Source organism: Geotrypetes seraphini, chromosome 2 (genome assembly GCF_902459505.1).
Source record: "Geotrypetes seraphini chromosome 2, aGeoSer1.1, whole genome shotgun sequence".
Classification (NCBI taxonomy): Eukaryota; Metazoa; Chordata; class Amphibia; order Gymnophiona; family Dermophiidae; genus Geotrypetes; species Geotrypetes seraphini.
This window is the reverse complement of record NC_047085.1, coordinates 225,593,804-225,621,168: the sequence shown is the minus strand read 5'-3', so window position 1 is coordinate 225,621,168 and position 27,365 is coordinate 225,593,804. Positions and strand designations below refer to the sequence as shown.

The following is a 27,365-nucleotide window of genomic DNA, read 5'->3' as shown; positions in this document are numbered from 1 at the left end:
TATTTCACACAGTTGAACACGCATTGTATTTCGAGATTCTGGTGTCTCCGTTTCAACAATTTCTTCAAGCCATTCAGACCTAAAAGCTGTTGCAGCACTCTTGCGTTTTACACTTTTCACCATTCGTGGTTTAGACATTTTAAGAGTTATATCTGATTGCAATTTAATAAACGAATACAGTTATACAACCGCAGTACCACGCTGCACACTATGATTCCACGAAATAAATAATATGGTGGAACTTCAGGAAGTCAAAGAATCAGAAGTGTTTCATATCCTATGGGCCATAGGCTATGGCCCTATGGGGCACATGACGTGTCAAGTTCAACTGCCAAAGATAGCGGAATCAAGTGAATGACTTAAAATTTATATCATAGCGCTTCAATAAATGTAATAAATCGGAAATCGGAACAGCTGGTCTTTTGTAACATTTCATTTTAGCAGTGAAAATCATTTTAGGCAAAAATTTATTTTATAGTGCGCGCTATTTTAATTTGTGTGCGTGGGTTCGGCAAGATGTGTGCACGTGCACAAGCGCACAGCTTAGAGGGAACAGTGCTCCTAACCCCCCCGGACCCCCTTCTAACCTGTTAGTATGGCCGTCTGGGTCTTTCCTATGTCTGTCCGGCAGGCCCACCTCCATCGGAATGAGGTGGACCTGCCCCTTCCCAGTGCATTATGGGATGTACCGGGGAGGGGCCTAACCCTGATTGGCCGAGGGGCCTTAGGCACCTGGGCCAACCGGAATCTTAGGTTGGCCCTAATTAAAAATTGAAAGAGGACCTTGTGAGACTAAACATCATCTGCCATTTTGATGCCCAATGTAAGTGCAAAGTGATGCATATGGGAAAGAGGAACTCGAACTATAGCTACGCAATGCTGGGCTCTGTGTCAGGAGTCACTGCCCAGGAAAAGGATCTAAGTGTCATCACTGAGGATTCGTGGAAACCCTCAGCAAAATGTGCGGCAGTGCCTAAGAAAGCAAAAAGAATGTTAGGAATTATCAGACGAAAATGTTATAATGCCCTTGCATCACTCTATGAACAGCCGCACCTCGAATACTGTGTGCAGCTCTAGTTGCCATATCTCAAAAAAGATATAGCAAAATTAGAAAAGGCAGAGAGAAGGGCAATGAAGAGGATAAAAGGGATAGGACAACTTCCCTATGAGGAAAGGCTAAAGAGGCCAGGGCTCTTGAGCTTAGAGAAGAGACAGCTCAGGGGTGATATGATACAGGTCTATAAAATGCTGAGTGGAGTAGAAAGGGTAGATGTGACTCACTTGTTTACTCTTTCCAAAAATACTAGGACTAGGGGGCATACAATGAAGCTACCAAGTAGTAGATTTAAAACAAGCCAGAGAAAATATTTCTTCATACAATGTGAGTGAAATGGTGTGGTGGCCGTGTTAGTCCACTTTGCAAGGTAATATATAAAACAGAAAACAGAGGAAATAAGATAATACATTTTTTTTATTGGACTAACTCAATGCTTTTTATGATAAGCTTTTGAAGGTAACCCCTTTGAAATTCATTGTCAGAGAATGTGGTAAAATCAGTTAGCTTAGCTGGGTTAAAAAAGTTTTAAATAAATTCTTAAAAGGGAAATCCATAGGCCATTATTGAGATGGCTTTATGGAAATCTACTGCTTATTCTTAAGGGAAGTAGCATAAAATCTGTTTTATTACTTGGGATATAACTAGGTACTTGGGACCTGGGTTGGTCACTGTTGGAAACATGATACTGGGCTTGATGGACCTTCGGTCTGTTCCAGTATGGCAATTCTTATGTTCTTAATGTACTTTTGTGATGAAAGAAAAGTGGGACTTGGGTGTGATCGTATGTGATCTTCTTAAAATGGTCAAACAGGTAGAAAAGGTGACGGCAAAAGCTGGAAGAATGCTTGGGTGTAAGGGGAGAGGAATGGCCAGCAGGAAAAAGTGGGGATAATACCTCTGTAAAAGTCTCTGATGAGACCTCATTCCCAATTCTGGAGACCACATATTCAAAAAGATATAAACAGGATGGAGTCGGTCCAGAGGGCAGCTATTACAATGGTCAGTAGCCTTCATCTTAAAGCTTATAAGGACAAACTAAGAGATCTCAATATGTATACTTTGAAAGAAATGCAGGACGGGAGATTTGATTGAGAAATTTAAATACCTCTGTGGCATAAATACACCTCAGCTCATTAGGAAACCTGCTACAAAGCCTAGGGCTCACCTTCTACATCTACGCAGACGACATTACTGTAGTGATTCCGCTAACCGCCCTGTCACAATTCACCAACTCCTTAACCAACATCCTAAATCAAATAGAGCGCTGGATGATGGCCTTCAAACTGAAACTCAACACAGAAAAACCCAAATTCTTCCTGGCATCACCCAATGAAAAGATAAAAGAAAATACAATTCACCTACAGAGCCGAGAATACAAAATTGACCAAACCATAAAGATTCTGGGGGTAACACTTGACAAACACCTAACCCTGGAAAACCACACAAACCTACTGTTTAAAAAATGTATTTCGGTTCTATGGAAACTTCGCACTATTAAAAAATTCTTTGATGAAAAGTCCTTCCGTTTACTAGTACAATCATCCATCTTAAGCACCCTAGATTACTGTAACATCATATACCTAGGAGCTTATAAAAAGAACCTCAACAAGCTGAGATTAATTCAGAACACCTCAATCCGACTAAACCACGGTTTAAAAAAATGGGAACACATTACCCCTTATTATGAGAAACTCCACTGGTTATCCACAGAATCCAGTCCTCTTCAAGTTTGCTTGTTTTTGTTACAAAGCTGTCTTTCGGATTCTTCCATCTTACCTAATCTCCCAGTTCTCCCCCAACGAGTCCAACAAGAGCACTCGCAGAACAAATCTATTTAATTACCCCTCCTTGAAATCTTACCAATACAAAAAGTTTCTAGATAGAATGTTATCATTCCAGGCAGCTAGGTTAAACACATGGCTTGGAAAACCCATACTTGAGGCCACTACATACGCAGACTTTAGAAAATCCCTGAAAACTCGATTGTTTAACAAATTCTAAATTCCCATACCCAACTCTTCCTCACCACGACCCTCTTCCACACCTCGTCCCCCAATCCAAGGTCCGAAACTAACTTATACTTTGCACCTTGCATCTTTATTGTAACCCACCTGCACCCCATGTACTGACAAAATGCAACTTTATTGTAACCCACCTGCAGTGGCGTACCTAGGGTATGTGGCACCCGGGGCCCATCATTTTTTGACATCCCCCCCCATGTAAAAAAATATTTTTTGTAATGACCATGAAACGGAATAAATGGTCAGAATAGAAACAGGCAGTGAAAATTTTCTTATATTCCAAACATAACATAACATAAATTATGTCTGAATTGTCATGACATCAGAAGTACATATGGAGTAGTTGCAGGTGATGCTTGGGACAGTTCCGATTGTGTTAGTTCGGTTTTATGTGTTTTTTAAAAAGAAGGGTTTTTATTTCTTTTTGAAGGTTTTGCAGTATGTGGTCGATGTCAATTGGTTGTAGGGTTGGGGGTCGAGTGTTGCAGCTCGAATGGCTAAGAGGTTGTCGAACAGTTTTTTTCCTTTTGACGTTTTTGGTTGGAGGGTGTGTGAATGGTGCGTGAGTTCTCCTATGTCTGTTTGAAGTGGATTGAATTATTTAGCTGAAGAAATTAGTTACCCCCCTCATCCCACACACATTAATTCTCTTCCATTTTTGTTCCCATTATAAAAAACACTGATAAGTTCCCAGAAAAAAAATACATTAAAATAAGAAGTGAAAACAAAGGCCCCTACAGATGAGAACATAACATAAGAATAGCCTAACTGGGTCAGACCAATGGTCCATCATGCCCAGTAGCCCATTCTCATGGTAGCCAATCCAGGATACTAATACCTGGTCAAAACCCAAAGAGTAGCAACATTCCATGCTACTGATCCAGGGCAAGCAGACACTTCCCCCATGTCTTAATAACAGATTATGGACTTTTCCTCCAGGAATTTGTCCAAATCTTTCTTAAAACCAGCTACACTATCTGCTTTTACCATAACTTCTGGCCACTTCATTTTTAAGTTTAGATCTTTCCTTTCAAACAGAGACCTTGCTAGATGTCAAATACAGCACAAGGTAACTTCACATGGACTTAGCTGTGCAGGAAATGTGAATCTCCTCATACACCCACCATATAGTGCAAAAATGTGCAAAGGTCTGTTTTTTTTCTTTCGATCACTACATAGCCTAATGCCACACAAGCAGCGCTGTTACAAACATATTCTGTAGGTCAATGCTAAGGATAACAAAGTTTCCTTCCTTGGACCAGAAGGAGATACTGATAAACCACTGGAAGAGATCCCAACACAACACCCAAAGACCCACTCAGTGTGTGAACCAGTTGAGTGGAGTGGACTAACTGGGGGGTGGAAATGGGCCCGGAGTTTGCTCAGCAGAATTTCCCAGACCACCTCTTCCTCTCAACACATTGACACGCTGCTGCCACCACCACCACTAGAAACACCTCACTGGGTAGGCCAGCTATGCTATAAACTTTATAAAACACATTATTATATTTTCTTATAAAGCACATATTTTAACTGAACTCTCTGACATCCTCAGCCTTTCCATTCACAAAAATAGAAGGAAGAAAAGTTCCCATTTCCTGCTGTTTCATGTCCCCGGCCTATACAATATTTTTTTTCTGCAGACCCTTCTAAAGTCTGACCAAATCCTCGTTTCACTTGCATTATAAAGTACTGAGGATGCCATCTCTCCCCAATCCCAGGTCCTAAAGTCTAAGACAGTAGCGCAAACTAATGCTGCCAGATTCAGGAAAAAAAATTTCGATTCGATTCAGCCTATTGAATTGGTTTTTCAATTCGATTTTCCTGCCCAGTTGGGTGATTTTTTTCAAAACTCCTGGTGGGTTTTATAGCTTTTTCACCCCCTTTGGCTTCTCCTAACCACACTGGCACTGTGGTGTAAATAAAATAAAGAAACAAAAAGGACATTTCCTCTCTCTGTTAAATCCTAGCTCACGTTTGCAGTCCAACACCAGCTCTGTCAGGATATACATTTCAAATCTGACATATTATAATCACAAAACAGAAAATAAAATTAATTTTTCTACCTTTTGTTGTCTGGTTATATTTCAAATCTTGTTGGTCCAAGGCTCTGGTTTTCTTCTGATAACTTGCTTGCCAGGGTCTCCTTCTTTCTTCTTTCTGCGTGCTAACCATAAGAACATAAGAACATAAGCAGTGCCTCCGCCGGGTCAGACCATAGGTCCATCCTGCCCAGCAGTCCGCTCCCGCGGTGGCCCAAACAGGTCACGACCTGTCCAAATCACCAGAAGGGGCCCCCATGCCACCCTGGTTTCCCATTGAGTGCTATCTTCCCATCAAAGTCCTAGCCCTCCGGTCTTGCACATGCACGACCTGGTCGGGTTTCTATACTTATTTTTTGGTTAGCTTTCTCAGTATCCCACGATCCCTTTATCCCTCAGGAATCCGTCCAGTCTCTGTTTGAATCCTTGTACCGTACTCTGCCCAATCACGTCCTCCGGTAGCGCATTCCAAGTGTCCACGACCCTTTGGGTGAAAAAAAACTTCCTTGCATTCGTTTTGAACCTATCTCCCTTTAGTTTCTCCGAATGCCCCCTCGTACCTGTTGTCCCCTTCAGCCTGAAGAATCTGTCCCTATCCACCCTCTCTATGCCCCTCATGATCTTGAAGGTCTCTATCATATCACCCCTGAGCCTCCTTTTTTCCAGAGAGAAGAGCCCCAGCCTATCCAACCTCTCGGCATATGGGCAGTGTTCCAGCCCTCTTACCAGTTTCATTGCTCTCCTTTGGACTCTCTCGAGTACCGCCATGTCCTTCTTGAGGTACGGCGACCAATATTGAACGCAATATTCCAGATGCGGACGCACCATCGCTCGATACAGTGGCATGATGACTTCCCTCGTCCTGGTTGTTATGCCCCTTTTTATGATGCCCAGCATCCTGTTGGCTTTTTTTGAGGCCGCTGCGCACTGTGCAGATGGCTTCAGTGATGCATCCACCAGCACTCCCAAGTCTCTCTCAAGACTGCTTTCTCCCAACAATGCCCCCCCCAATTTGTAGTTGAACAACGGGTTCTTTTTCCCTATATGCATGACCTTGCATTTTTCCACGTTAAAGCGCATTTGCCATTTGTTCGCCCAGTCTTCCAGCTTGTCTAGGTCCCTTTGCAGGTCCTCACACTCCTCCCTGGAGCTAACTCTGCCGCACAGTTTGGTATCGTCTGCAAATTTTATAACCTCGCACTTTGCCTCCTTTTCCAGGTCATTGATAAATATGTTGAAGAGTAACGGCCCCAGCACCGATCCCTGCGGCACACCGCTCGTGACTCCCCGCCAGTCAGAATATTGGCCCTTTACTCCGACCCTCTGCAGTCTACCCGACAACCAGTGCTCTATCCATCGGTGCACATCCCCTCCCACCCCGTGGTTCCACAGCTTCCTAAGCAGCCTTTCATGTGGCACCTTGTCGAAAGCCTTTTGAAAATCGAGGTAAATGATGTCGACGGGTTCCCCATTGTCCACCCGACTGCTTATTCCCTCAAAGAAGTACAGAAGGTTCGTTAAGCATGACCTTCCCTTACAGAATCCGTGCTGGCTTGTTCTCAGTAGGCCATTTCTCTCAATGTGCTCGCAAATGCCGTCCTTTATCATCCATCTGCCAACTCTGTCCTCCCTTTCCATTTCCCTTCCCTCCCCAGGAAGTCTGGTATCTTTTCTTTTTTTCATCTCCCTCCACAGATCCACCTTTTCTTAACTACCCTTTCATCCGGCATCTCTCCCTCCTTCCCCACCACCCCAGAGTCCACCATCTCTCCCTTTCTTTTCCCAATTACCCTCCTATCCAGTATCTCTATCCCTCCTCCACACCATCCCTTGTGTCCAATTATTTCTTCATCCCCCCCCCAAAGTTTGGCATATGCACGTCTTTTTGAACACCCCCTTCCCTCCGTGTACTTCTAAACCAGGGTCCCCCCCAAAGGCCTGTCCCCCCTTAAAGGTCTGCCTGTCCCCCCTTGAAGGCCTGCACCCCCCTTGAAGGCCTGTCCCACCCCCTTGTAGGCCTGTCCCCCCCCCTTGAAGGCCTGTCCCCCCACCTTGAAGACCTGCCTGCCTGTCCCCCCCTTGAAGGCCTGTCCCCCCCCCTTGAAGGTCTGCACCCCCCTTGAAGGCCTGTCCCCCCCTTGTAGGCCTGCCTGCCTGTCCCCCCCTTGAAAGCCTGCACCCCCCCCGAAGTCCTGCACCCCCCCCTGAAGGCCTGTCCCACTCCCTTGTAGGCCTGCCCACCCCCTTGTAGGCCTGTCCCCCCTTGAAGGCCTGCCTGCCCCCCCCTTGAAGGCCTGTCCCTCCCCCTTGAAGGCCTGCCTGCCTGTCACCCCCTCCCCCTTGAATGCCTGCCTGCCTGCCCACTCGCCCCACCCCGAAGGACCGCTCGCCCCCCTGGCCTCCCCGCACCACCTATGAAGCAGCACTACCTATGCTCCCGGCCTTGCCGTTCAGTCCCCACCACCACCACCACCCCCGAAGGACCGCTTGCCCCACTGACCTTCCTGCACCACCTATGAAGCAGCCGCAGCAGGATCGCGACGTCAGCTATCCCTGCGCTGCTTAGGCGCTGCTTCCTGCGCCGCGTTCCCGCCCCTCCTCTGATGTCAGAGGAGGGGCGGGACCGCAGCGCCGGAAGCAGCGCCCAAGCAGCTCAGGGATAGCTGACCTCGCGATCCTGCTGCTTGCTGCTTCACAGGTGGTGCAGGAAGGTCAGTGGGGCGAGCGGTCCTTCGGGGGTGTGGGGGGACTGAACGGCAAGGCCGGGAGCACCCCTTCAGGGCTGGCACCCGGGGCGGACCGCCCCTCTCGCCCCCCCCTTGGTACGCCACTGCCCACCTGTATCCCATGCACTGACAAAATGCATCTTTATAGTAAACCATTTGTATTGTAATCCACTTGTATCCCATGTACTGATAAAATGTATCTTTATTGTAAATCGTTTGTATCCTATGTACTGTCAAAATGTATCTTTATTGTAAACCGCTTTGAACTTCACGGTATAGTGGTATATAAGAAATAAATTATTATTATTATTATAAGAGGCAAATCTCTTTCAATTGAAAGGAAGCTCTGGAATGAATGGGCCTAGGATGATGGTGAAAGGGGACAAACTAAGAAATAACCTGAGGAAATGCATCTTCACAGAAAGCAGAAAGGTGATGAGCTCATGGAAAAACCTCCTGATGGAGATGAAGACTGTACAGGTACAAGATCCTTATCCAAAATTCCAAAAACTGAAGTTTGACGTGAACTGGAAGTAGTTGATTTCTCCGATGTGACACACACTGAAACCAACACAGGTGCATGCTTTGCTCCTTCAGGTCGGAGGGCTGAAAAGTGGAGAGTTGCAGATTCCAAGGTGGTAGTGAGAAGCAGAAAAGGAAGTGTTTCTCTCTATCAATAGCACAGAAAATTGAGGTACTGAAGAAGATTGATCAAGAACATTACTAAACATGGAAAATAAAGACTAAGAAAATTGTTGGGATGTGCACTCCTATAGTTTACAATTTTATATCTGTCTTTCATGAAAATTTGAGGCAGGGACGTCAGCTAGTGCAGGCAAGTTTGTGTTTGAAGTGCTTAACGTTTGCCTTATTTTGAAATAGAAAAGTTTGATGGCAATTTTATGGTCTGTCTTTTTCTGACTTAACATTATCATTCCGAAAAATGAAAATTTTCAAAATAAGAAATATGCTTGGTCCCAAGGATATCGGATAAAGGATCTTGTACCCATACTGGAATTCAAGTAAGCTTGGGCCAAGTGCATAGATTCTCAAAGGGAGAGTACATGGCACAGATAGGAAGACTGGACCAGTGGTTCCCAAACCTGTCCTGGAGGATCCCCAGGCCAGTCGGGTTTTCAAGATAGCCCTAATGAATATGCATGACAGAGATTTGCATATAATGGAGATGCCAGGAATGCTGATCTGCTCCATGCATATTCATTAGGGCTATCTTGAAAACCCAGACAGGACAGGTTTGGGAACCACTGGGAAAGACCATATGATCTTTATCTGCCTTCATTTTATCTATATTTCTCTGTATGTATGTATACTAGGACTTCTAGTTATTGCAGAACTTAACAGCTGAGTTTGCCTAGCACCACCTGTTCTAAACTGAAACTATTACTAGGTGAGCCTTTCAGCTCCCTTGCATAACCTGCCAGACAGATCTGACTACTTTAATGCCTGCATTCTGCTAGGACATTTACAGCTACCCTCTTTTGCCCATCATTCAATCAGTCTCTGATCCAGTCCAACATCTTGGGGCTCACCCCAGGCTGCTCAGTTTATTTATGAGCCTCCTGTGCAAGACAGTATCAAAACCTTTGGTGTAATCCAAGCACATTAATTCTCTGGTCATGCAGTCAAAGAAATTGATTAGATATATTCTATACGACACTCTGCTGGGAAAACTATGTTGCCTGGGATATAACCAACTTGTAAATACTTATACTTCACCCAGTGGCATAGTGGGGGGAGCGGAGGTGGTGGATCACCCTGGGTGCCATCTTGGCGGGGACATCAGCACCTCTCCGCCTGCCCACCTTTTCAAAATCTTCGCAGCAGCAAGCAGCATCTCCTGGCTGCAGCTTGTGCCAGCCTCAGCTCTCCTTCTGACATCATTGACTTCCTTCCCTTGCTACACCGCTACTTCACCATTTTCTCTCACAGCTGAATCCCTGTTCATTTGTCCACTACTGAAGTTAGACTAACCGGACTCTAGTTTCCAAGCTCCTCTTTGCTTCCACTTTTATGAAGAGGAACAAGTGCTCTTCTCCAGTTCTACAGGGCTACTCACTTGGTTCATCTGGCCATGCAGTGGGATGGCAGTGAAGCCCAGGTTGCGGAGGAGCAGGGCCACCCTCTGTGTATTGTTACAAGTACTGCAGAAAACCATGAAGGAGTTGCCAGCCAGTTCATTCAGAATGTACACAAGGTAACTGTCCTGCAAGTAAAAAAGAAAAAAATGTGTATCTGCTCACCCTCCTGGCAGGAGTAGAGAACCCTGTTTACCAGGGAGATGCCAGGTAGTTTCACTAGTATACAATCCAGTCTGCTTACCAGGTTAAAGTTAAGAAATGCCCCGTTTTGATTACAATATTGGGGTCCTTTTATTAAGGTGTGCTAAATTGGTTAACACACCTTAATAAAAGGACCCCATTATTGGTTAAAGTTATTCTCAAACCACTGTTATTTAATACTGATCTAACATTAAAAGATGGTTTGAGCCAACAAATTAAATTTTCATTTGCATAGTACTTAGCTACCTTTTGCAGAACACTAAGTGTCTGTAGTTTGGGTTTATTTCCTCATAAAAGTATGAGACCTTTAGCAGATGACCATGGGAATTATTTGTCTCTTGCTCAGTACTTTACCTTTGTGTAACTCCTATTTAACTATCACACTGATTTAGACAGGACTGCTGGAAAAAGCAATAAGCATGGTGACAAACCCTGTATATAGAAATAACTTTGTGTATAGGTTGTCTTATCTGGGCTAAAGCAATTTTGCTATTGTTAGCTATGTCTGGCTGTACTACACTTGTTTTACAGGGAAGAACCAGTGCTATGTATGTCCCTGGCAGGAAGAACTCTTAATCCAGGGTGAGTTTGTACGGTGTCAAATTAAAGAGAAGTAGCTTGGAAGAGGTATGCAAGTGAGACTGGGAGTGATAAAAATAAACACTGGTAGTAGCGATTGTTTAAAATCTGTAAATGTTCTGGCTGGTTAAAAGTTTGCGCTGATCATATACATTGAGGGGAGGGCATGTCTGCAGGAATTTCCATCTCAATAACCAGGAGTCCTGGAGATAGCTAGAAGCCATTTGAATGGATGATGGCTCAAACAAAAGCAGAACTGTGTGTGTGTGTGCTGAGAAATACTGATTCCTGAATAAAAATAAAACATCCTCCTTGGATAGGAAAGGTGAGTGATTTGTGAAAATACATTTTGCTTTAGTGAACTTGCCAAAGTTTAGAGTGAGGGATACATATATACCATGTGGGGGGGGGGAAGGGGCAGAGAGGGCATGTTGGAGGTGGTTGCTGGTGTAGCAGAGAAGGCATGCTGGATCTGTGTGGTGGGGTGTGAGTAATGTAAGGAAAACATCATGTTGGCTGTGGAGGGGTATGAATGAGGCAGAGAAGTGTGCAAGGGACAAAGACCTGTTGGCTGGGAAAGGGGAGTCAAATTTGGTTATGTGTTTGGCCTCAACTTATACATGGGTCACACCAATTTTGGCCAAAACTGTCCTCGACTTATACATGAAATCGACTTATAGTCAAGTAGATATGGTAATCATGTTTTATATTATATTGCTGTATTCACTAACAGCAGATATGAATTTTTTTGGGTCAATTATGTGTTTATGTGACATTGTTCTATTCATTAAAAGTGTTAATTGATTTTTAATCCCATTTGGGAAGAAGGGTGGGAGTTTTGGGGCTTACTTTTCTAAGCACTTAGTTTTCATCTGTTATTAGGGTTTTTGTTTGGGTTTTTTTCGATATTGTAAACTACTTTGAATGAGCTTGTTCAGTCAGATGGTATATAAAACCTGTTGAACAAACAAATAAATATACTAGAAACCAGTCCTACACAAAACAAGGGAAACAGAGCATCTCGTGCAGATGTAGCCACTAGAAAGTGAGAAGAGATGGGATGGGATAGAAGCAAGTTTGTGCAAGGTGTGGATCTGTGAAAGAGTGGAATATTACCTTAAAATTTGGAAAAAGGATGAAGAAATGAGATACGGGAAGCAATGTTTTTGTTAATTTTTAATAAACCATGTGCACATGAAAAACATTGTGTGTGCAGGTTTTCAGCCTCAACTCGACATGTGTGGTATAGCTTATGTTCACAATAAAGAAAGCCATCAAAAAGTGTGTGTAGTTGCTAGGCATATGCATTCCCTTTCTGACCCATGTGTGTGCACACATTTGCACAACTTAGAGGGAACACTGGTGGGAAGGTATGGACAGGGTGTAGAGTGAGTATAAGATTAATGCATTACCTTGAATTTGGATGGGATGAAGTGAGGAGGTGGTTTGTATAGGCTGTGGGTGTGTACCAGAGGGACATGCTGAATTTGGATGGGATAAAAAATGGAGAAGGAAGGTGGTATGCATAGGACTAGCGATGTGTGCCAGAGGGGTACCTTACCTTGAATTTAGATGGAATAAAGAGATAGTACTGCTGTAGTTTCTCCACGGTCTGGTACTTGGAAGACACAGCACATTTCACAGGGTCCTTGAGAGCCGCTCGCTGCAATTTTTGAACCTAGGAATGGAGGGAGAAAGAGAGAGAGAGATAGATTCTCTTTACCTTTTTTTTTCTCTTAGAGGAGCTCCAAACCCCTTCTCGCCCCACCTCCATTTGCTCAGATATTAATCACGATCCAATTATCCCTCTAATGCTGGCTTTCTAACAGCAACAGTTAAGAACATAAGAATAGCCTTACTGGCCTGTTCTCACGGTGGCCAATCCAGGTCACTCGTACCTGACCAAAACCCAAGGAGTAGCAATATTCCATGCTAATGATCCAGGGCAAGAAGTGGCTTCCCCCATGTCTTTCTCAATAACAGACTATGGACTTGCTGCAAGGCTTTTCGTTAGGGTGTCTGATCTCTCATCTCTGGCACTGAACGTCTCTAGCTGACAATACTTCTCTCCTGGGTGTCACCCAGTACCATTACTATTTACTACTACTATTTATTATTTCTATAGAACTACCAGACGCACGCAGCACTGTACATTAAACACGCCAAGAGACAGTCCCTGCTCAAAAGAGCTTATAATCTTATTATGACAGACACATTGGACAAAAATGGTGAATCAATATAAGCTGATCATGTAGGAAATACAAAGGAATGACGAGATAGAGAGGGTAGAGGACTACAGAGGGAATGACAAACAAATATGGTGATTTACAAGTTGGTAGGGTTAGGACTTAAACCAGCTTTGAAAAAGTGAGCTTGCAGCCTAGATTTGAATACCGCCAAACACGGAACCCAACAAACCAAGTCAGGCAAGCTGTTCCAGGCATACGGTGCAGCGAGCCAGAAGGGATGGAGTCGTGAGTTGGCAGTAGAAGAGAAGGTTATAGACAAGAAAGACTTGACTTAAGAGCGGAGTTCCCAGGATGGAGCATAGGGAGAGATATTGAGGAGCTGCAGTGAATACACTTGTAGGTCAGTAAGAGGAGTGTGAACTGTTTGCGGAAACAGACAAGGAGCCAAAGAAGTGACAAAGGGAGAGGGGTAACATGAGCATGACGACTCTGACAGAATACGATTCTGAACAGATTGACGGGAAGACCTGCAAGAAGCAAGTTGCAGTAATCTAGGTTTGTGTTTTTCAACACACGGTACGTGTGTACTCCTAGGGGTACGTGAACCACTTGTCTCCCACAAGCTGATGTCAGAGGGAAGGCTTGTGGGTCAGCCACATGCAGCATGCAAAAGACACTGCCCGCGTCCCTGATAATAAGTGCATCTGAAGGCTGCACGACTCTGGACGACTCTGAAGGGAGCTAGTGCAGCCCTGGAGTGAGCAAGTAAGGGAGAGAGGGGATATTAATGTGGGAGAATGATGGGGGGAAGAAGCGCATTTGGAAAAGGGAGTGGCATGAACTCGGGACAAAGGTTGGAATACAGGGAGGGGGGCATGAATTTGGGACATAGGAGGGAGGGAGGGAATAGAAAGGGAGAATTGGGCATAGAGAGAGAGAGAGAGTGAAAGAGAGAGAGTGATATAGAGATGCAAGGGGAAGAGAAGGATGAGAGGGAGAAATGTTGGATATAGTGGTGAGGGACAGATTGAAGGGGATGGAAGGGAGAGGAATGCTGGACATAGTGATGGAGGGAGAGATGGGGCATGGTGCTGGAGAGGGGTGATAGAAGGAGAAATGTTGGGCATGGGGCTGGTGGGCATTGGTGAAAAATGCTGCACATGATCCGGGGGATGAGAGAAGGAGAAATGTTGGATGTGGCAGTAGAGGGCGTGGGAGAGATGCACCCTGGATCTCTCTCTCTTTTCCCACTCTCTTTGCAGCAAGGGAAGGAATGAGAGAATGACAGTGAGAGAGGGAGACATGTTGCCAATGGGGGTGAAGGAAAGAGGAAGAAAAGTTGGACTCATGGAGGGACAGAGAGAGATGTTGGTTGGGTGAAGAGAATGAGGTCCAGAGGAGAGGAAGCATGTAGGAGGCAGAAAGAAAAAAATATTGGATACACAGAAAGAAATGCAACCAGAGACTAATTAAATCACCAGACAACAAAGGTAAGAATGATTTTATTTTCAATTTAGTGATTGAAATGTGTCAGTTTTGAGAATTTATATCTGCTGCCTATATTTTGCACTATATTTGTCTATTTTTCTATAGTTGTTATTGAGGTGACATTGCATATTTTAAAGTCATCTGCCTTGGCCTCTTTGTAAAAAACCAAATATAAATGACAATTAACATTTTCTCTGCGTATGTGTTTTTTTAATTTTGTGGTTACCATTATGCATTGTTAATAAGATTATATTGTGTATATATGAAAAATGAATGGAAGAAATTGCATGACAATTAGAGGCCTTTGGATTTGGGCAGGAGCAGTTCACTGGACACTTTAGCAAGGGCAGCTTCCGTAGAGTGGAGAGGGCAAAAGCCCAATTGGAGCATGTCAAGAACAACTCGAGACAAAAGAAAGCCAAGGCAATGATGGTGAACAGCATGTTCAAGAAGCTTGGATAAGAAGGAGAGGAGTGAAACGGGGCAAGTAGGGTGCAGGGAGGGTTTTTTGAGGAGCTGTGCTAACGACAGCATGTTTGAGGGTGTCAGTTAGAACTGTAGCAGAGAATGATAGATTGGGGATAAGGCAGATAGCGGGGGTGACAGTAGGAAAGATGGTAATCAATAGATGGGTGGGGATGGGATCAGAGGAACAGGTAGTGAGTTTGAAGGAGAATAGATGTGCAGTTTCCTCCTACATGATTTCAGAGAAGGCGGTAGGGGTCGGCAGAGGGTCGTGGGGCGGATGGGAGAGGCGGTGGTGATTCAATCAAGAACTCAAAGTTAACCTTGTGAACCTTGTCGCGAAAACTGGTCAACTGTTGATGAGCACTCTGGGCCACTGCACTGTCCTTTCTGGCCTCCAAAAGCTCAAGGCAGCAATGCCCAGGCCTCTCAAAGAGTGGCGACACTCACACAGATGCCATTAATCAGTACCAGCAGACCAAAGGGAAAGGTCCAACTAGGCTGCAAAGGGAAAGGCCCATCTATCAAAGCACAACTCCCGAAATGTGGCCCGTTTTGTAGCAAACTTGCTGCCAAATCCTGGTATAATTTCAGCCAGCAAGCTCCCAGGCACTCTGATGCACATGTCCTTTTAGGGTGAAGCTCTGCAAACATACTGTTATGTCCTTGGGCTGATCTGCAGAGCGAGGGCCAAAAGCCCTGTGTGCCCACTCAATACCAGGCTCCAATGACTCATCCTGTAAGAGCCACCTCAGCAATCTGGTAACAACATCTCTGTAGAGGACCAACTGCTGATTATTTCTACAGGTGCGGTTCTCTAAATCTTCAACTTTGTCCAACAGCCCCTGAAATTCTGCTTACATGTCTTCTAAGCTACGTTGCGCACCAGTTATGCCCTCCTCACAAGTGTCCATCTGCGTCTTGACTGCATTCACACGGGAACTATGTTTGCTAAATCAGACAATCTCCTGCAGGGCCTCTCTCATTTGTACTGCCACTGCCGAGATTTTGGCTTTTACCTCCTCAAGCCAGCCCTGCACGTCCGCTTTGGTGAGTGCTGCTGATCCCTCCACCACAAACACAGCTAACGCTGTCTGCCTCCCGTTTGCATCTTCAGCCGACCCTACACCACGTGAAGCATGTCCCAGAGCCTTCTCGCTGATATGTCGAGCTGTTTTCTCTTCATGAAGCTTCTTCTTCATGGCCATAGTAAGTCTGCAGAATTAGCCATTCTCCACCAGAAAATAAGTATCAGTAGCCTGATATTACTAATATTAATTGGGGTACTTCCATGACAACACTGCTTTAGAGGTCCGTTTCACAGGAAACCCTCATTCAAGCAGAACACAGAATATAATTACATTCATCTGCTTCAGCTACAAGGACACCACAGCTAAAGCCCAGGGTACCTTACCAAGCAATGCTGAATATCAAATATAAATAAATCCCCCCCCCTCCCCGAGAAGCTAAACACAATTTCTGTAATGTCCCTATTGCTGGCACTGCATGTTCTGATTGGAACTTGTCTTATACTGTAGCAGAGTAGCTAGATAATTTTACCATTAAAAACTAGTGTAGAGATGGACAGCCAAACAATTTTCATGTCTTCAATTTTTTGTTTGTTTGGAAAGAATGCCATCAAGAATACACACTATGTATAAGAGAGCATACACTTTTAAGAGCATGCAGCTAACAACATTTTGTCACAATCAGCAGTCCATCCCTAGACTAGTGTCACCTTCCCTTATTTAATACCTGTAATAATTGTTAAAGGGGGCACAGTGTGATAAGCTGGGGCACATCCCCAACAGGGAAAGTCAAACTCTCTGTCACCATATACCATTAGAAAGAGACGTCCACAGGTGGTGCTTCAGGAAAGAAGGGCCTGCACAGGTTCACCTCAGGCACTATACTCACTTTCTTGGTCATAGTGGCTGAAAAGAGGAAGGTCTTTCGGTCTCTGGGAATCACCTTTAGGATTTTGTCCACCTGCAAAAGAAGGGCACACACTGATATCAGTATGAGAAAAGGAAAAACAGCCTTAGTATGGCATCAACACAAAGCAGCAGGTACTGTGACAACAAAGAATCAAGCTTGCGGAACTAAGCTTTTCCGTCTCATGGTCAATGTACTGTAGGCCTCCATCAGAGAGCTGAATTTTGTTTTCTGCTGAAAATGCTAACCCAGATTTTGAGTCAGTTTTGGTGCTGAATCCAAAATTTGGTTACCCTCTACTCCACTCTCTCTTACTTCTGATTAGAGGAAAGAGTGGCCTAGTGGTTAAAGCTACAGCCTCAGCACCCTGAGGTTGTGGGTTCAAATCCCACGCTGCTCCTTGTGACCCTGGGCAAGTCACTTAATCCTCTATTGCTAGGTAAGTTAGAAATATTGTGAGCCCATCGGGACAGATAGGGAAAATGCTTGAGTACCTGATTGTAAACCACTTAGATAACCTGATAGGCAGTATATAAATACCTAAATTAATAAAATAAATCATTTTGCTCTGCTTTCTCACAACTTTTGACTTTAAATGTGATCCAGAAAAATGACAATAAATAAAAACAATCCGATAAAAAGCAAGAGTCTCTGTAAGAAAATTCCTTCTTTTTTTTGACAAAAACAAAACACAAGAGCAGATAAGAACCAGGAGACCCATTGGTTCTGCCCAACTTCATTCCTGATACAATACCATAGGCCTTGACCTCTGGCTCTCCCCTCATTTCAAAATCAGGCACCTTCTCTGCTTATCTCAGGTTTTATTGAATTCTGCTTCAGTTTTGTCTCCGCCACATCCCCTGGAGGTCTGTTCCATACATTCATCACGTCTCATGTGAGAAAATATTTCCTAATGTTGCTCCTGAGTCTGTTTGCTTGGAGACTCATACTAAGCAGTTCTCCAGTGGCTCTGCCCAAAAATAACTGGTTGGCAGCTACAATGAAGACTGCAGAGCTAGAAAGGGCAGTGTATGGGGTCGCCACAGGGCCCTAGCAACAGTGACATAAAGCATGAGGGAGACATGAGAAAGTTGGTGGTGGGGGAGGGGGTTTAAGCATATAACAAAGAAGACTAAAAAATAGTGTAAAGGAGGAGCCACAGAACCAGAGAGAAAAATGAAGTCACACTGTGCACAAATAAACATGGTGGAACACTAGCATGCCTAGTTTGGAACTGCTTACCTCATGGTTACAGGCACTCTTTATATAAAATGTTCCTCAGTCCCATGGAAAGGCAAAGCACAGGTCTTACCTCAGTCTCAAAGTCCATATTAAGAATACGATCAGCCTCATCCATCACTAAGTATTTCAGAGCCCGCAGGTTAAAACCCTTTGTGTTCTCCAAATGATCAATCAGACGGCCAGGAGTTGCTGCCAACAGAAAAGGAGAGATATGAAAAGAGGGAATCTGTATCGAGGGGGGCAAGATGTAACAAAATAGGTGGAATGGAGGGCACAGACCCTCACTCACCCATGAAAGAAGGGAGAATGGGAGGCAGGAGGGTTATCATGACAGCATTACACTCAGACAAGAGTATCTCAGGCTTAGGGAGAACACAAACTCATCTCTTACCAATCACAATATGAGGCTTCTTGGCGAGGGCCAATGACTGAGACATCATGTCAATCCCACCCACAATAACAGCTGCAGGAGAGAAACCAGGGGGAGGCTGTTAAAATCAAGCTTCAAGTTTTATTTTAGTTTGATGAATCGCTTATTTAGTTTTACTAAATGAGATACAACATTAATAAAAAATATAAGCATATATTTAGACATACCATTTAAAATTTAAAATACAGTGGTACCTCGGTTTACGAATGCACCGGTTTGCGAATGTTTTGCAAGATGAGCAAAACATTTGCAAAATCGGTGCCTCGGAAACCGAGCATGCCTCGATTTACGAGCACCCCCCCCCCTGCGATCCGGCACTCCCCCCCTGCCTCGAACCGGCACCCCTCCCCCACCACGATCCGACCCCCCCGACGCGATTGGGAAACCCCCCCCCCGACACGATCCGACCCCCCCCCCCCCGACACAATTGGGCACCCCCCGCCGCTTCTTACCCTCATCTGGGCAATCTTGAAAATCGGCCTTCTCCTCTGCTGGGCCTTGAGCATCTGAGCATGCTCAAGGCCTGCGAGTTCACGTTCTGAACGTGAACGTGAACTCGCAGGCCTTGAGCATGCTCAGATGCTCAAGGCCCAGCAGAGGAGGAGGAGGCCGATTTTCAAGAGTGCCCAGATGAGGGTAAGAAGCGGCGGGGGGGGGTGCCCAATTGTGTCGGGTGGGGATGTCGGATCATGTCGGGGGGGTGCCCAATCGTGTCAGGGAGGGGGTCGGATCGTGGCAGGGGGGGGTGCCGGTACGAGGCAGGGGGGTGCCGGATCGCAGGGGGGGGTGCCTGATCGCGGGGGGGGGGGGCCTTCGAGGGGAGCAATGCCGGTTCTCAGGGGGGGGGGAAACGCATCAAAGCGAGTTTCCATTATTTCCTATGGGGAAACTCGCTTTGATAAACGAGCATTTTGGATTACGGGCATGCTCCTGGAACGGATTATGCTCGTAATCCAAGGTACCACTGTAATTGGTTAGACAAATAGACTTACAGACCAACCAATACACAAGGTAAAAAGGGACAAAACTACAATTCAATGCTTTAAAGCAGTGGTTCTCAACCCTGTCCTGGAGGACCACCAGGCCAATCGGGTTTTCAGGATAACTCTAATGAATATGCATGGAGCAGATTTGCATGCCTGTCACTTCCATTATATGCAAATTTCTCTCATGCATATTCATTAGGGCTAGCCTGAAAACCCAATTGGCCTGGTGGTCCTCCAGAACAGGGTTCACCAGGCCGCCCAGTGGTATAAATTGCTGACTGGATTTATTAAAAAGAAACCAAACACTGGTCTGAGAGACATTTGGAGTATTGAGATTAAGCATCAAATTTCTGCGTCTCAATGGCCACGAATTTGGATTTAGAGGATGAGGTGTACAATGTTGGCATCTATGAGACAAACTTGTTTTTTTCTGTTACATAAAGCATTATGGACCTTGTTCAGTTACAAAAATTGGATAGCTCTAAGTCTAATGGATGTTGGCACTGTCATCTCGAAGCAGGGACTTTAGATCATTTATTATTCTATTGTCCATTTATTATGAAGTTTTGGAAATCAATTTGGGACCAAATTAATTGTTTATTAGATAACCCAGTGGCATTATCACATGATACTGTGATGTTTGGTTTGGCAATGAGAGCAAAAAGTCAGATTTCTTCAAATAATAACAAATTATTACTTATAATGACTGGGGTTGCCATTCAACAAATTACGTATAATTGGAAAAACTGGAATAGATTAAATTATAATTTATGGTGGAATTCCTTGTGTCATATTTATAAAATGGAAAGATTTATTGCAATACAGCGAGAATGTTTTAGGAAATTTCAAGATGTGTGGGAGCCATTAACAAAATATTGTACTGATTAGATTAGATGACATTTTTTTCCTTTAAATTTACAGGTTCAATTATGAGGGGGGTAATTTTAATATTACATATTGTATAAGGTATTTGATTATATAATAGGAAAGGGTGGGAAGGGTGGAAGATAAGAGCATATCATTTGTACTATTGATGATTATTAAGTGATATACTTATTGTTAATCTGTTTTAACATATTGACACACTTATTGTAAGTTTGAAAATGAATAAAGATTTAAAAAAAGAAAAAGAAGTTCTGTACAATCTCTTTCTGCTACGAGTCATCCCCCACCACCCACATACAAAGATTCTGCCTGAGCGCTTTGTATCTTTACACACTCACCACTCTTCACGCCGATGGAAGAGCCAAGAGCCTCAAACTGCTCAGAGATCTGGAAGGCAAGCTCACGGGTTGGGGTTAACACCAGGGCAAAGAGGCGCTGTGGTGTCTCCAGAAGTGTCTGGAGGATAGGCAGCGCAAAGGCACCTGTCTTCCCAGAACCTGTCTCTGCTAATCCAATGATGTCCCGACCTAAGAGATAGGACAGAAGAGGGGCACAAAAAAAAAAAAGTCATCAGAAGGAAATTTGTAAAATACAATGAAATATTCAGGAGGCTCGTGACCAGGTAGAATGACCCTAACAACCTTAACAAGATGTTTTATCAAATTTTCATTCCTGGGCGCTTTTAAATTTTAATAAAGACTACTGTCCTCTGCAAGGTCTGCTTCTTTGCTTGTTTCAACAAAGATCTGCAACAGAACAAATATCTTGACGGGAAAAGACAAAACCTGAAGACTGGTTGAACATTTGGTAGTTGACCTTTACTGCCAATAAATGAAGAGTGATATGCAATACCAAAAATAAATATATGGGATAGGAGAGAAAAAGCTGATGTGCATGGACTGAGAGGAAGATCTTGGGGTGTTGGCCAAAGTCAGAAAGATGATAGACTGCACAGAAAGGGGCACAACCAGCAGAAAGGAGGTTATAATGCCCACTCTTTCAAGACACTGGTAAGGCCTCACTTGCTAGAGTGTTAAGTTTTGAAGACCATATCTTGCTAAGGACATAAGAGGCTGAAGTAGGTACAGAAGAAAATGACCAAAAGATAGGAGATCCCATCAGAAGAAATATGAGAAGAGACTAAAGATCCTAAATATGTATACTCTATAGCAGTGTTTCTCAACCTGCGGTACGCGTACCCTAGGGGGTACACAGGCCACCTATTGGGGGTATGCAAGCTGTCCGCCACCCGAGATCTTTCCCTGCCAGCCCCCTACTGAAGCCGCCGCCGATATTCTACATCCGCCACCAGACAGCTCCATTCAATCATCCCCCACCGCAACTCCAGGCAAGGAAGGGCCAGGCACATGCAGCGATTGCACGCCACCAGCCCACAAGCCTTAACCCCCCCACCCCCGACGTCAATGCTTGGCCCACCAAAAAACGGCACGAGCCACCAGCCCCTCCAAAATAGCTGCCTGGTCCCCCAAGCTCGAGACATCAAAATTCTGTTTAAAAATGGGCTCTAACTTAAGCTCCTCAGAGTCCCATAAGGCAGAACCGCCCTCAACAGGCATGGCATGCTGCTTAGCAAGCGCTGAGACCACCGTGTCCACCACTGGCAACTTCAAGGTATCTCTATCCCCCTCCGGGATGGGATACAAACGAGCCATGGCGCGCGCTAACTGAGATGGCGCCTCTGGCTTATTCCACTGCGCCAGGACGATATCCTGAATAACCTGATGCATAGGAAAAGAGCATAATTTGATGCATAGGGGAAGCAGTGTGGATCTCCCTAAAAAGAAGGTCCTCCACAAATGGGATCTCCGGTGGCGCCTCTTCAAAATGCAGCACCGAGAAGACCTGCTGAATCAGGTCTGGCAGCTCATCCCTCTAGAAAAGGCACACCACGGACGCTTCTTTACCGGAAACCTGCTGCCCTGCCACCAGCGGCCGTCCCCTCGAGAGGATCCTGGAATTCCTCAAAAGGGTCCAGGTCCTCAGCCAGGCTGACATGTTCCTTCGACCACAAATCCTCATCCCAAGCCACCCTCAGGCGCTTGGACAAGGGAGGAGGAAGAGGGGACACCCCGAAACCCCCTGGGCACATGCGGAACCCCCAGCTGCCTGAAAATAGGCTCTGCACAAAGCAAAATTTAAATCAGGGGAAAAAAACCCCGGGGGACCCATGGGACTCCCTGCCAAAGCAGGGGACTCAGTCAAAAAGTCCTACATTGTGTTTCCTTTTAGTTATGGGTTTAGGTTAGGTTTAATGGTAGGCTCCCCTCTGTTATAACATTCTGCATTTGGTGAATAAATTTTTATGTTCCAAAGTTTGACTTGCCAGGCTTAATATTCTGCTGGCAGTTTGAGAACTTTAGTATTTTGTCCTTTGTGGGACCAGTAGTTTCAGTGTATGTGCTTGGTTGGAATGGGGAGGAGTCTGTATTGTGCTGATGTCATCTTGGGGCGTAAATTAGCTGGGGTTTAACCCTTTCAGGACCATAAGGATCGTAGGCCAATTTTTGTGGTTTTGACGACATTTTTATGGTAAAAAGGGCTTGCAGATGCCAAAAAATTGATTTTGTTTGTGAAATATCATTATTTTTATTTAAAAAAATCACACTTCTGGCTTATGGACAGTGTGGCAAGTGAATCTTCTCGTCAATCTGGCAACGACGCTAATGAATGAATGTCGGAACCAGTTTGTTTACATAAAGGCAGTATCATATGGAATCCGTACATATCAAATTTAGAACTGTAGACTATCCCAATCAAAATTTATAGGATTTTAAAGTTATGGGACAAATATGTCCCTTGGTCCTGAAAGGGTTAAAATAGGCCTGTCCACCGGCACTCTTTTGGCCGCTGGATAATGAGGTATGAATTTTTGCAGTTAGCACCGGAGTTCTAATAATATATGGTGAGTTCCTTTTTTCCTTTTGAAGTCAGGATGTAACTTTAGGTTAGTAAAGATGTGTTGGTTTTAACAATTGTGTATAAATAAAGTAATGCTGGATTTTAACTTTGTTTGTCTTAGAGACTTCATTGCCCACTTTTTTGGAAGGGTTCAGCAGTGGCTTTTCGGTTCCCTGACACAGTATCGAAACGTGCACGTCGGAGCCAGCGATTCTCTAAAGCTAAGTTTTATTCTTTTTAGAGTTTCATACCCAAAATGATAAAGCTATAACCTGTTTGGTTTTGTGTAATCAACTAGAGATATATATACCATTCTTCAGACACTGTATTGAACTATGATTGGGTGGTGAGGCAGTTTTATAGCCTTCATGTCTCTGAGCACAGTTCCTAAAAACAGTAAAGAAGAACATTTTTAGATTTTTTTTCTGATTCAATACATATGGAGTGACTTTTTGTTTGTTTAAAGCAGGGGACTCAGCAGAAATCTGTCCCTGTTTTTCCAATACAGGGAAAGGTCACCTGAGGTTGCAGACAAAATGGAGGGGCCTGTCTGTAAAAATGGTGAAGTTCCCACCAGGGCTGTAGCGGCTGGGAAGCCTGAACTGTCCCAGCCCTAAAACAGACAAGCCGGCATCAGCTGTTAAAGAAACAGCTGAGGGAATCCCTCCTTGGGCGGTGGGGGAAAACTGGGCTTCCTCTCTGCTCCCTGCCGACTCACGAGGCACTAGCGGTGGGGAGCCCTGGATGCCTGCAGCTGCTGCCGACGAGGCTCCAGCACCGTACCGGCCCGAACAACTGTTTTCAGGCTGGCTGCGAATGCCTCACATCTGGACCAAATTGTGCACCTCTTCCCTGAGTAGTGCTCAATTGATCCATACGTGACCTAGCTAGAAGAAAAAGTGCTGGTTAGTTGAAAAATACAGTAAAATACAGCAAATTTAAAGGGAAAGCAACCCTTCAGACCGGCACTACCTCAGGATTTTTTTAATTTTTTACAGAACAGACCACTGGCTCTCAAAACAGTATGCCTTGCTTGAATTAGGGGGCAAGGCTTACTGCTGAGGCACCTCTAAAAAAATGTTGGGGAGGTGGAGGAAAGGGGGGGAAGAACCCAGCACAAGACCCGCTGGGTTTGACACCCCTGAGGTCGGATGGACCCCCTAACAGGGCCCACCCAAGTTCAATCCGGCACAAAAATGGGGACCAGGATCCCTAAACAAATTCCAACAGCCCTAACAAGGGAGATGGGTACAGCTCTTCACACCTGCTGAAACTGAAAGAAGACTGATAGGAATAGGGAAAGGCACCTATTATGTACTATTCTACAGTTTTGTTTGTCTCCACCTGCTGGTCATGATGAGATATATACCCGCTTGTAAGATACCTATACCGGTCTGTAGAATTGCTAAAGAAATCAAGTTTAATGATCACAGATTTTTTCCCTACCACTTACCTTGTAGAGCTATAGGTATAGCCTCCAGTTGGATTTTTGTTGGCCGCTTCCATCCGAGCTGTTCACACGTCTCACAGAGTACTTCTGTTACACCCTGACAAGAGAAGAGAAACATATTTTGACCACTAAGCTAAGTACTATTTATCAAAAAAATCTAAGTTATAAAGTTAAAAACCAAAATAAAATGTAAATTTATTAAGTCCGATGAAGAAAGGACACTTAAAGCCACGGACTGTGAAAGTATTTTTGAGTCCCTGGTGGTGTCGCTAAGGACTGTGAGATATTGACACTGGGAAATTCTAATGGCTGTTGTTTGAATATAGAAACAGCCACCTAATAGCTATTGATGTGATCTATTTCACAGAAGGCCATTTAAAATTAGAGTGCCTTGGTAAATTTAATTGCATATTTTAAAGTCATCTCCCTTGACCTCTTTGGGAAAAAAACAAATATAAATGATAATTAACATTTTCTCTGCGTACAGTGTGCTTTGTGTGTTTTTTTATTATTTTTATTGTTGGTAGATCATTTTGACTTGGTCATTTTAAAAGTAGCTCGCAAGCCCAAAAAGTATGGGCACCCCTGTCCTAGATGACAGCCCTAAAAAATAAGAAACTGGGGACTTCTGAGAGAATCTGGGGAACCCTTAGAACTTGGATGGGAAAGTGTGAACATGATACAAGGGTTTCAGAAGGTACCACAAAGTAAAATGGACTGCTAGATTATTGAGAGAGTTGTGCAGACCTACTCTTATTATTCTGGTTTTACAAAAATAGAATACTGAACTGGAAATCCCTTGTAGTCAGACTGCTTGCAGTACATCAGAGAATCAGAAGTACCTTCCTTCCTGTATTGTGCAAAATATAAACATCAGAGATTGGGCTGCTGATATAGTTCAATCACTAAACCAAAACTATAATATTTTTCCTATCTTTATTGTTTTTTGCAGGGGTTGAGCATGCCGACTGAAGAATTCACCACCGCATTATCTCATGATAATATGGGGTCCTAGCTGAAGACACACTTGATGTGTGTGTTGGTGTGCAGAGTCTGGACATGGGGATGGGACAGGGACCGAGCCCGTGGGGAAAGGGACAAACTTTGTCCCATGTCATTCTCTAAAAACTTGAGACTAGTATCAATATGTAAAAACTTAACACATCTTAGACAACTGGCAAATGAATTCAATGATTAAAAAAAACTGCAGAAGCCGCTTTTAAATTTCAATGAACTATTGTTACATGGCAGTCTGCCATCTGCGACATCCTTCCATTATGTGCCCAGCTGCTCAAGCATCTTACTCTTACTGCAATAGATTCATTCACTGTTGCTGGAATTAAGGAACATTTAATAGACACTTATTTTCCTGTTCATCCACTACATAGTTTAGATTCTCTTCTACACTCATGTCTGAAAAACAATCCAATTACCTTCCCAGATGATGTAAAAACATAGGCAACTGAACCTTTGGGAAGGCTATACTAAAACCAGATAGAAATGGAAGGCTCTATTTGTACAGAATATTGTCTCTTTTTATACTTTAATAAAAAGATTTAAATATAAAATCATAAGTTACATTACATTAGTGATTTCTATTCCGCCTGTACCTTGCAGTTCTAGGCGGATTACAAAAGAGCTAACTGGACATTTCCAGGAAAGTTACAATTTTGGGTTACAAATGAGATGAGATAGCTGGATATTTCCAGGAGATATTGCAAATTAGATAACAGGTAAGACAACTGGACATTTCTAGGCAATATTACAAATAAAATAACAGATAAGGTAACAAATAAGATAGCTGGACATTTCCAGGAGCATTACATTTTAGGGTACTGTATTCTTGGTTGATATTTTAGAGTGGAAAAGAATACCAGAGGAGCGGTGGAATTGAGAGGGGTTTTCTCAGGGAGGGGAGGGAAGAAGGATGGAGTTAAGGTGACCGGATAAATTTTTTGAATAGCAAGGGTTTGATTTCTTTTCGAAATGTTTTGAGGTCGCACATTGTTGTCAGCAGTTTGGAGATGGAGTGGTCGAGTTTGCTGCTTGCGTCGCAAGTAGGTTGCGTTGAGTACCTTTGAGTGGAGGGTAGGCAAATGGGGTCATAGATCTTCTTTGTCTAGTGGTGCGGATCTGATTTAGGCGGTTGTTTAGGTAGGAGGGGGCAGAGCCATTTAATGCTTTGAATTATAGACAGTAAAGTTTGAATTGAATTTGTGCTTGTATTGGTAACCAGTATGAGTCTAGGTAGGCAGAAGTGAAGTGGTCATATTTTCTGTGAGTAGATCAATCTGAGAGCAGTGTTTTATATAGTCTGTAGTTGTTTTAGCATGTTGGCAGGGCATGGCAAATAGAGGGAGTTGCAGCAGTCCAGTAGACCTAAGACTAGGGATTGGACGATGAGCCTGTATTGCTCTATGTCGAATAATTTTTTATTTTAGATAGATTTTTCATGATTAAAAAAGCTTTCTGGGTTGTCTTGTTATTTTGAACCTGCATTGTGCAGCATCTGTCTATCATTACTCCTAGGAGTTTAAGATCGGGCTGTAATGAGTATTTGGTGGCCTTGATTTCTAATTCTGTGATGGTGGGGGTTTTGGACTTTTCGAGCAGAAGGAATTTTGTTTTATCTGAGTTTAGTTTCAGTTTGT

General features: G+C 44.0%; 1 protein-coding gene across 1 annotated transcript in view; it reads right to left on the bottom strand.

Moving 5' to 3' along the window:
* The window catches only part of DDX47 (DEAD-box helicase 47), a 58,786-nt gene that overhangs the window by 19,818 nt on the left and 11,603 nt on the right, over nucleotides 1-27,365 (bottom strand). Inside the window, exons 2-8 of the mRNA XM_033935033.1 lie at nucleotides 24,718-24,811; nucleotides 20,684-20,872; nucleotides 18,436-18,507; nucleotides 18,115-18,233; nucleotides 16,785-16,856; nucleotides 12,287-12,403; nucleotides 9,924-10,070 (exon numbers count right to left, since the gene is read on the bottom strand). Of these exons, the coding sequence (XP_033790924.1) occupies nucleotides 9,924-10,070; nucleotides 12,287-12,403; nucleotides 16,785-16,856; nucleotides 18,115-18,233; nucleotides 18,436-18,507; nucleotides 20,684-20,872; nucleotides 24,718-24,811 (810 nt within the window). The remainder of the gene's footprint in view (nucleotides 1-9,923; nucleotides 10,071-12,286; nucleotides 12,404-16,784; nucleotides 16,857-18,114; nucleotides 18,234-18,435; nucleotides 18,508-20,683; nucleotides 20,873-24,717; nucleotides 24,812-27,365) is intronic.